Source organism: Aegilops tauschii, chromosome 7 (assembly GCF_002575655.3).
Source record: "Aegilops tauschii subsp. strangulata cultivar AL8/78 chromosome 7, Aet v6.0, whole genome shotgun sequence".
NCBI lineage: Eukaryota > Viridiplantae > Streptophyta > Magnoliopsida > Poales > Poaceae > Aegilops > Aegilops tauschii.
In genome coordinates, this window is record NC_053041.3 from 609,459,260 (window position 1) to 609,469,037 (window position 9,778).

Genomic DNA, 9,778 nt, shown 5'->3' on the forward strand with positions numbered 1-9,778 from the left:
CTTGCGCTTGACACATTTGGATCCCATTAGCTGTTCTGTAGCGTCATGTATCTTTGCCATTTTATTTTTCGTTTTCTTTTCTGTTTATGGTCTTCTCATATGTATTATTTGGTGATGGCTTTATTTATAAAATGGAGTGGATGTCTTTTTCGTACGAGCTGACAACGGCCCCTTCCTGACCGCAGACATGGTCGGGTGTTTCTACCGCTTTTTCCATCTTGGTTTCGTATGGATATGATAGAACCTCACTTAGTTGGATGGGTGGATGTACAGACTTATCCAAATCTGTAAGTTTATTAAAGAAGTGTACTAAGTGAACTCATTCTCATTAGAATTGGTTGACGTGCGTTTATTGAGATGAGTGTATGCATATATGTATGTATGTGTGTATGTATGTATGTATGTATGTATCCACCTAGGCATCTGCATTGTACTCTTTTAAAAAAATTGAAATCGACTCCCGTATGATATATTCTACTCCGAATTTTTTGGTACGATTGTTTCAGGCTGCAATCTCAGGCGCTTTGGACCCAGCTAGGCACACGTACCCAACTTCTTTATGTCTAGGTACGTCTTCTCTCAGTCTCAGGGGAGGCACTGGTGGGTGGTGGGGCTGCCGCAAATTCGTCTAGAAGTCCATGCTGGACTGGTTGTCACTACTCGGGGACGGCCGCTTCACAGTACAGTGCCTCTTCAGTCGCGGCCGCAGGAGCTGCCCGGCCACATCGAGCCCATCCTCAGGGACGGGAGAGGCGCGGACGTCAAGTTCCGCTTGGGCGGTCAGCTTATCCACGCGTGCATGTCCCTCTGCGGGATCGCCGGCGTTCCTGGCTGCGCTGTTTGTCCCGATGGTGGCGAAGGATACGCAAGGCGACTCTGGTTAGTTGATGAGATAAACGACGTGCATCACGAAAGTGTGGAGTAATGATGCGGAGTAGACGCACCACATGACTACTGCCTGTTACAAGCTACTCCCTCTGTCCCAAAATATAAAAACGTTTTTAACACTACACTAATGCAAAAATGTTTTTATATTATAGAACCGAGGGAGTAATTATTTCCTAATGCCTTCCAAATCCAGTTAACATATTTGTGGTAGAGTGCGTGTGTGGCTCAACGTACGTTTTGTAGGTTTTGCCTAAGAGCATGACTTGAACAAAATAAAATGACAGGAATTGTCGTGGGTACTATCCAGCATGACCAGCTCACTGGAAGATAAAGTATGTTGGCACACCGAATGAGTATTTTTCTTTATCTGCTATACTGCCTGTGTGATCACCACGAGCCACGGTCGATGCGAACTATATATATGCACAAATACTTATGGGAAGCTCAGAAAAATATATATGTCATAACGACTCATTAACGTGGTGGGTGGTGATGAGTCATTGTTTTTTTTTACTTTTTCTTTTGAAAAAAACTATAGAGGTTTGCTTGAGTTTGTAGTACATCTAGTTTTTCAACCAGGTGAGTTCCTTGTACTTGGGTTTTTTCTAACACAGATACACATGTAGAGGACCCCATAACACAGATACACATTACAATCGGGTCGGAAGCATCCTCCTCATAGAACCAACTTCGCTGGCCCCGGGGACGTAACCACATGGTACAACAAAGCCTCCACAACAACAAGCCATGAACTCTACTTGAAGAATGCACAGCCTCCCTGTGGCATCTTGGCCAGGAGAAAGAAAGATGGTCGCCGGAGATCCACTTGTCCCCAAAAGCATCGTCACCACCTCGCCCGTGGATTTTTCTGTTAAAAACATGGCGAGTCGTAGAACCCCTTTCTACAGCACAGGGACCAACAAAGCCGGTGCCCTTTGCGCAGATCTGGCTCAACAAGGTAGCAACGATGCATGAAACGCTTTGATCGGGCACATCTATCTCGGCCACTACCTCGACAACCAAAGAAGAACATCGCCCTCACCACCACAACTTGCCATAGCACTAGAAGGAGCTTATTCAAGGAGATCTTGCCACATCCGGCGCCTCCCGATTCCCTCCACCATGGGGGCAAGCAAGAAGACAACGGCAGCCACCACCAGACGCTGCTCGCGAGCGCTAGTAGTTTAAATCCCAACGACATATCGCCAGACCACGACATGAAGCCAACACTAACTAACACTACTACTACCCTAATATGGACAAGGAAGACCCGAGCACCTCTCCATAGCCATCGCTAGTAGGCAGTGCCGTCGGATGAGGTATTGTATCGGGTTGGCCAGTCCCTGGTCGACTCTCAAAAGAGAGGCGGTCAAAAAGAGGAGAAGGGGATGGAGGGGGAGAAGCAATAACGACGTGAATAAATTTGTAGGTTGCTTGTACTTAGTTGGATAATAAGATAAAGTTAAGTTGAGCGCTAGGCTCCAATCGACTGATATTTGGGGAAAAAAGTTGGCTCGCCAGCCACCCAACCTCGATCTCATAACCGTCGGATTGATGGCAAACAATGTCACCTTTGTCTCCCACCAATGCAGCAAAAATCTCTTGCAACCGACCGATTCGTTCGACAACGCCATCCGGAGACCCCGGAGGTCCATAGTAGAGTCACTGCACTCTGTGATGGAGTACCGTCAGATCCCTCAGTAGGATTCATGACGAGGTCGGAAGTACCGGAACAGAGTCTGCACACACATGTTACCGAGGTTCAGGCCTCCGAAGAGTAATGCCCTACATCCTGCTTGTCTTTGTAATTCATGGTGGGGGATACCTCGTGCAGAGGATTACAATGGTGGAGGAGATTGCTACCGAGAGTTTATTCTTAGATTGGATGATTTCTAGGACCCCGGGTCCTCTAGGTGGGCTCTGTTGGCCACTCCCCAAGTCATGGCCCTGTCACTCTGCAACATCATCGTCTAGCCTCGCTCGAGCACCTCACATTTGACGGCAAACAATGTCCTCCTCGTCTCTCACCAATGTAGAAAAAATCTCCTGCAACCGACCAAGTCGCCAGGCAGCGCCATCAGGAGACCCCCGCAAGTTCTTGGTAGCATCACCGCACTCTCTGCAACATCACTGTCTAGCCTTGCTGGAACACCTCTCAGTCTCCTCGCAACAGCCAGTCTCCGGTTGCAACATCCCTCATTCGTGGCATCGCGAGGTGTTGCTTTTGAATAACCTTTCTCGCGGTCCTTGTATTGCCAAGAGATGGTTGATACTGATGGTCGTTCTCTTTTGACGTTTTTTCTATTGATTGCTTTCAAAAAAAAAATTCCTCCATCTATGCATAGCTTCATTCTTGTATGACTTTACTCTTTCCTAATGTGATCCTTTCGGTGTGAGCGTTGGTGTTGGTTATTCATTGCCCCCGTAATATAAGGTAGCAAAGTGTTAGACCCCAAATTCAAAGTTTTGTAGCAAGCATCAAATTTATCTCGGTGAGAACCAAGGTATCCATTCGTGGACGTACGAGCTTTCATTACCAATGATAAGTTGATAAAATTATTTTTGGATCTTTTATGAAAGAGTTTTTTTAATCTTTTTTTACAAATAATATGTGTGTACCAATAAGAGTAAATGCAACCGCCTAGATAAATTTCAAGAACCAATTCTTTTTGAAAATCATGAGTATTTGTTTGAAAATTGAAATGCATAAGTATTCGTTCTGTGTAACTTTTTTGAAATGTGCCAATATTTGTTTTTGTAGTTAAGGCCTCTTTTGGTTCATAGGATAGGATTATCGTAGGAATAGGAATTTTGTAGGAAATGAGATGACATGTATCTCAAATCCTATGAGTAGGAATAGGAAACGAGATGTCATTTGGTTGACACCAAAGGAATTTTCCATTGAGTCTAGGCTCATTTTTATTTTCCTATGAAATGTGGAGGATAGGAACCAATCCTATGTAGGAATAGGAATCCATTCCTATGAACCAAAGGGCTCTAAAGGAAAAAATCCTATAAGAATCCTATCCTCTAGAATTCCTATGAGATTCCTCCAAGCCAAAGGAGGCCTAAATATTTAGCTCTATATTTGTATTTTACATGGTTTGCACGACCTCACCAACTAGTTCTCATTCATATGTCTATAGTTGTGTCATCAACAAGGTCAAGCCGGTTTCGGCAGAGGAGCTGCAACAGCGGCGCGTCGGTCGCATGTTCTAGCGGCAGGAGTGGTCATTCGGTGGTCTACGGACTTTGATTTAATTTTTATTATGTTTGAAGACCTTTGTAGTACTTATGATGAACATTTATAATTTAGCCACATCATTTCGGCAAAAAGAAGTGTTGAAGTGTTGCCGTGCCAAAGAAATGCAAGAGCATTTAAACAAAGTGTGGGAGGACAAATTATAAAGTTTGCACTTCAGAAATCTTGCAAACTTCTCCTAGAGCTTCTTAATTTTCTTAGTGCTCTAAAGCTTATATCAGAGGCTCAATTTTTACGAATCTGCTAGAGTAACCCTAGTACCCTGTGAGACGACTACCCAGTAATGCTGCCGTGTGCTCCTTCGATCTCATCTCCTGCTGCTGGATAGTCTTTGTCGCTCATTTGTGTCTAATAAAAAAGTAGTGGAGAGAACTTCAGCTGTCGGTCTGAATAGTTTGCGTTTTAGAGGGGCTTTGACCCTGGATTGTGGATGTTGCTCGTGAGTGGATCAAAATAACTTTGGTGCTCAATTATACGGATAAAAATGCAAAGATATATTCCTCATCTGTCAAAAGTGCAACCTTCCTTTTCGTCAGTACAGAGGCGTTTCAGTGCAACAGCAAGACGAATTCTGAACTTCGTATTGGCTCCAGACTAGCTAAAACAGTAGCAACATATCCGTTTCATTCATATTAGTATTGACAAGGGCGTCACAGGCAGTCACAACAAGAACAAGATTGCGAGATGCATTCCAAGTTTCCAATCTAATCTAAAACTCCTGGGAAGCGGAGCCGATGTCGCCCTTGCCCTTGCCGGCCTTCTTGGGGAGGAGCGTGGTGTGGATGCTGGGCAGCACCCCGCCGGCGGCGATGGTGACCGAGCCCAGCAGCCGGCTCAGCTCCTCGTCGTTGCGCACCGCCAGCTGGATGTGGCGCGGCACGATCCGGTTCTTCTTGTTGTCCCGCGCCGCGTTCCCAGCGAGCTCCAGGGTCTGAATTAGAGAGAAACAAGAAACAGTGAGATCGAGAACAGAGAAAGCGCGGGAAGGGGAGGAGAACGAGACAGGGGGGAGGATGCGTACCTCTGCGGCGAGGTACTCGAGAACGGCGGCCAGGTAGACGGGGGCGCCGGCGCCGACGCGCTGCGCGTACTTGCCGACTTTGAGGTAGCGGGCGACGCGGCCGACGGGGAACTGCAGGCCGGCCTTGGACGACCGGGACACGGACTTGGCGCTGGCGGCGGGCTTCGCCTTGCCCCTCCCGCTGCCGGCGATGGCCATCTTCTGGTTCACGGTGGTGGGTGAGCGCGCTGGTGCTGTGGGTCGGCGGAGAGATGGCCGGGATCCGGGAGCAGGTGGAGGGCGCGGGTGTGCTTGGGATGGTAGAGCACAGGGGGCGGCGGCAGATTATAAAGAGAAGGGGAGCCGCGCGTGATTGGCTGGGAGAGCGAGGCCGCGGATCGGTGACGTGGTGGTCGGAGGCGAAAACTTTTGGTTGTTTTTGGCGCGGGTTGGCGATTTGGGATGACGGAGGTTTTCGGAGGAGCGGTTAAAGGAGGGAAATCGTCCATCCGATCCTAGCCGCTCGTCGGACAGGTCTCCTACCGTCCGTTTCACTTTCAGACCCAATGCATCCAGATCCGGCGACATGGGCTTGGGCTTGCTTTTATGCAACCATCTACTTCACCTGATTTTTCCCTCAGAAGAAAAAAAGTTCCACTTCACCTGATTTGGTTCCAAGTTGTTTATTTATTCTCAAACGTGGTTATCTCGAAGCTCTAGATCAATCGAGTTGCATTGAGCGAGGGGCAGTTTTCTTGCTAGCGCAAGCGTGAGACCTTGTTCGTGCGTGTGGAGTTTTTCTTCGTTTTCTCGCACTAGGGCCTCCGAAGCCGAGACCGGCCGTGTAGCCAAGGCGACTCTTGTTACTTCTAAGTCTGCATTCTCTTGTGGTTTGCATTGGCAGAGTGCGTCGGAATAGTGTAGAGTAATGATGTGGAGTAGATGCACCGCTGGAGCGAGGGCTCCTACAAGCTAATCGTTTCCTAATGCCTCCCAAATCTAATTAACATATTTGTGGTAGTGTGCGCGGACGGCCTAATATTTTTTTTATTTTCCTAAAACGTGGCTTTAGCAAAACAAAACCAGAGGAATTGTCTTGAGTACTACCACCATGACTAGCTAACTCAGAGATAAAATATGTTGGCACATCGGGTGGATATCTTTCTTTACCTGCTTCTGGCTATGTGATCACTATGAACTGCGGTTGATGGGAACCATATATATGCACGAATGGTTGATGGGGAGATCAAAAAAATAAATGTGATAGCAGCTCATCGATGAGGTGGAGGATGACGAGTAATTGTGTTGTTGTACCTTTTCTTTAAGTGTGCCCGAGTTTGTACATCCACTTTTCCAACCAAGTGAGCTCCTTGTACATGGTTACTAACACTAATGCAGGTAAAGTCATAGCACATGGTTAGAAAAAATATCGCACATGCAACTGCGAATTTTCGCCTCGTAATGGTGTGTGATACGAGGTGCATCGCACACGCTACAGATAACCGTGTGCGGCAGGGTGCTAGGATGCTTGCCGGTGGATGTCGTCCTTGGCCTTGTCGGCCCTCTTGGGAGGAGCACGGTGTGGATGTCGGGCATCAGCCCGTCGTCGGCGACGGTGAACGCGCACAACAACCGACTCAACTCCTCATCGTTGCACACCGCTGGCTGGATGTGCCGCGGCATGATCCGGTTCTTCTTGTTACCCCGCGCCGTGTTGCCGGCAGGCTCCAGGATCTGAATCAAAGAGAAAGAAATGAAACGGTGAGATCGAGGACCGCGAGGAACCATGCGCGCCGGGAACAGAGAAATGAGGAGAGGAGGAGCCGGGGGAATGTGTACCTTAGTGGCGAGGTAGACGGGGGTGACGGTACTGCCGTGTTTTGTGTAACTGCCTACCCTGAGGTACCTGGTGACGCGGCTGACGGGGATTTGGAGGCCGGCCATGGACGACCGAGACATCGACTTCGTGCTGGCGGTGGGCTTCGACTCGCCCCTCCCGCTACCGGCAATGGCCATCTTTGGGCCGTGGTGGAGGGTGGACGCACTGGTGATGTGGTTGCCAGAGAGATTGTTGGAGGTTGGTGAGATCGTGAAGAGAGCGGGGTGTTTGTGATGGTGGAAAGGCCGGGTTGTGGCCTGTTATAAAGAGAAGGGACGACCGTGCGTGATTGGCTTGAAAATTTTGTTTTGGTTCGGAATTTGGGATCACGGAGATTTGTTGAAAAAGTGGTTGACGGAGGGAATTGTCCATCTGATCTTAGCCGTTCATTGGACCAGTCTCCTGCCGTCCTATCCAGAGCCAATGCATCCAGCTGACATGGTTTTGGGTTGTTCTAGTACAATATCCAAAGGAGAAATTTGGATCGGCACCTCCTGCCCTTTTATGCAACCATCTGTTCGCTTGATTTGGTTCTGATTTGTTTTTAGACTTAAACATGGATTTGTGCAATCTCTAGATCGGTTCGACTTCCAGTGTGTGAGAAGCAGTTCACTGGCGTGAGGTCTGGTACGACGAGGCGGAGCAGTTCTTCGTGCGTGTGGAATCCCTTTTTGTTTTCTCGCACTAGGGCCTCTGGTGACAAGACCGACCACGTAGCCAACACAACTTTGTGGTTACTTCTGATTCTAGATTCTCTTGCTCACTCAATCAGTGATGTACATCGTGACAGTGTGGAACAATGATGCAGAGCAGATGCACCGCAGGATCGGCAAGTCTTACAAGCTAATCATTTCCTAATGCCTCCCAGATCTAATTAAAATATTTGTGCTACATGTGGCCCAATGTATATTTCGTAATGTTTTGAACATGACTTTAACGAAATCAGAGGAATTGTCTTGAGTATTTATGCACCCATGACTAGCATACTCGGAGATAAAATATGTGGGCACAACAGATGAGTATCCTATCTTTCTCTACTTTTGACTATGTGATCACCGTCAACCACAGTTGATGGAAACTATATCACGAACACTTGAAGGGGAGGTCGCAACAAATAAATGTCATAACAACTCTTCATCGACGAGGTGGATGGCCACGAGTAATTGGTTTGTCATACTTTTATTTAGGTTTGCTTGAGTTTGTACATTCATTTTTTCAACCAAGTGAGCTTCTTGTACTTGGTTGATACTAACACCAATGCAATTAAGGTCATCACATAAATTTTTCAATCACCGAGGATGGCGAGGAAGCACGAGCGGGGGAGGGGAACGAGACAGGGAGATGCATCCCTCGTCGGCGAGGTACTCGAGGATGACGATGAGGTAGATGGGGGCGTCGACGCCGACGCGCTGTGCGTACTTGCCAACCTTGAGGTACCTGGTGACGCAGCCGACGGGGATCCGGAGGTCGCCTTGGATGACCGGGACACGACCTTCGGCTGCCAGCGGGCTTCGCCTTGCCCCACTAGCTGCCGGCATTGGCGATCTTCTAGTTTGTGGTGGAGGGTGGACGCATTGGGGTTGTGGTCGCTAGAGAGATCGCCTAGATGTGTGAGAAGGTGGAGGGCGAAGGGTGTATGAGACGGTGTAGCGGTGGTAGGGGGGAGGGGGCATGTTATAAAGAGACAAAGAGGCGGCGCATGATTGATTGGGCGGGCGAGGCCTCGGATCGGTGACATGGACAGCGGAGGTGAATTTTTGGCTTGGGTTTGACGCGGTTTGGCGATTTTGGACGGTAAAAGTAAAAAAAAACAGTTAAAGGAGGTGTCGTGGAATTGTCACGGCAGATGTCCTCGTGCAAGGACTTAGTCGTGGAGCCATCGCAGCTAGGAAGCTTAAAGGGGTTAAACGGGACAAGGAACACGAGGGTTATACTGGTTCGGCCCCTTACGGTGAAGGTAAAAGCCTACGTCCAGTTGAGGTGGTATTGATTAGGGTTTCGATGACCAGGAGCTAAACCGTCCTGCCTGGTTATCGATTTTGTCTTACTCGTCCTTAAACCGCCGCCGGGTCGTCCCTTTATATAGAGAGGTTGACGCCCAGCGGCTCTCAGGGTCCCGGCCGGCTCATAACAGTGTCCGGCTCGGACTCTTAACTATTCTTGCCTTACACTACAAGTTTCACCCTAACGGCGGTTAACACTACGGGCTTTAAGCCATCTCCGGGTCTTAAGCCCATTATTGACCCGCCGTCTTCTTGTTTGGTGCTGGGCTTCGCGTGATGACCATTATGAGTAACCCGGCCCCTCCTGGGCGGGTGACTCTAATGGTTATATCCTCAACATTAGGCCCTAGATTGATTTGAACCGGTTCATGTCAATCTTCAATCCCTTTGAGAGAAAATCTTCCGGCTTATATTTGTGCGAAGGTTATAACCCGCCGTGACGTCATCTTCTGGATTCCTGGTAACCCGCCATGACGTCATCTTCCATTAAGTCCATTTTTTTATTCTATCATACTCCAACGGATCCTTATCTTTAATGGCCATCCCGAAAATCGAGGCGCTTCTGTGGCGAGATAATCACGCCGTGGCCTCCTCGTTTCTCGCGCCCACTTATTAGCCGCACCTTATAAATAAGCCCGGCCCATAAGCCTTCTTTCACTTGTCGCCTCCATCGTCTTCCTCCTCTGACACCCGAGAGCTCGAGCTCCGCCGCCGCCGCCGCTCTCCTGGTCTTCGTCAACCTCGGC

The 9,778-nt window shown here is 48.6% G+C and overlaps 2 protein-coding genes across 2 annotated transcripts; both read right to left on the reverse strand.

Moving 5' to 3' along the window:
- Positions 1-4,620: 4,620 nt before the first annotated feature.
- On the reverse strand, positions 4,621-5,428 carry LOC109785241 (histone H2AX). Its single transcript, XM_020343848.4, has 2 exons — positions 5,172-5,428; positions 4,621-5,081 (listed from the first exon to the last, which is right to left on the reverse strand). Exons 1-2 carry the CDS (start codon positions 5,367-5,369, stop codon positions 4,860-4,862), a joined length of 420 nt encoding a protein of 139 aa, XP_020199437.1. The 5' UTR covers positions 5,370-5,428; the 3' UTR covers positions 4,621-4,859.
- Positions 5,429-5,939: 511 nt separating this feature from the next.
- LOC109785245 (histone H2A-IV-like) lies at positions 5,940-7,296 on the reverse strand. Its single transcript, XM_073503103.1, has 2 exons — positions 6,990-7,296; positions 5,940-6,884 (listed from the first exon to the last, which is right to left on the reverse strand). The coding sequence occupies exons 1-2, from the start codon at positions 7,164-7,166 to the stop codon at positions 6,555-6,557; spliced, it is 507 nt and encodes a 168-aa protein (XP_073359204.1). The 5' UTR covers positions 7,167-7,296; the 3' UTR covers positions 5,940-6,554.
- Positions 7,297-9,778: the final 2,482 nt, after the last annotated feature.

Coding starts and splice junctions, on each gene's coding strand:
- LOC109785241 (XM_020343848.4), bottom strand. CDS start 5,369: ATGGCCATCGCCGGCAGCGGGAGGGGCAAGGCGAAGCCCGCCGCCAGC. Junction 5,082..5,171: donor TCGAGTACCTCGCCGCAGAG/GTACGCATCCTC, acceptor TCTCTAATTCAG/ACCCTGGAGCTCGCTGGGAA.
- LOC109785245 (XM_073503103.1), bottom strand. CDS start 7,166: ATGGCCATTGCCGGTAGCGGGAGGGGCGAGTCGAAGCCCACCGCCAGC. Junction 6,885..6,989: donor CCGTCTACCTCGCCACTAAG/GTACACATTCCC, acceptor TCTTTGATTCAG/ATCCTGGAGCCTGCCGGCAA.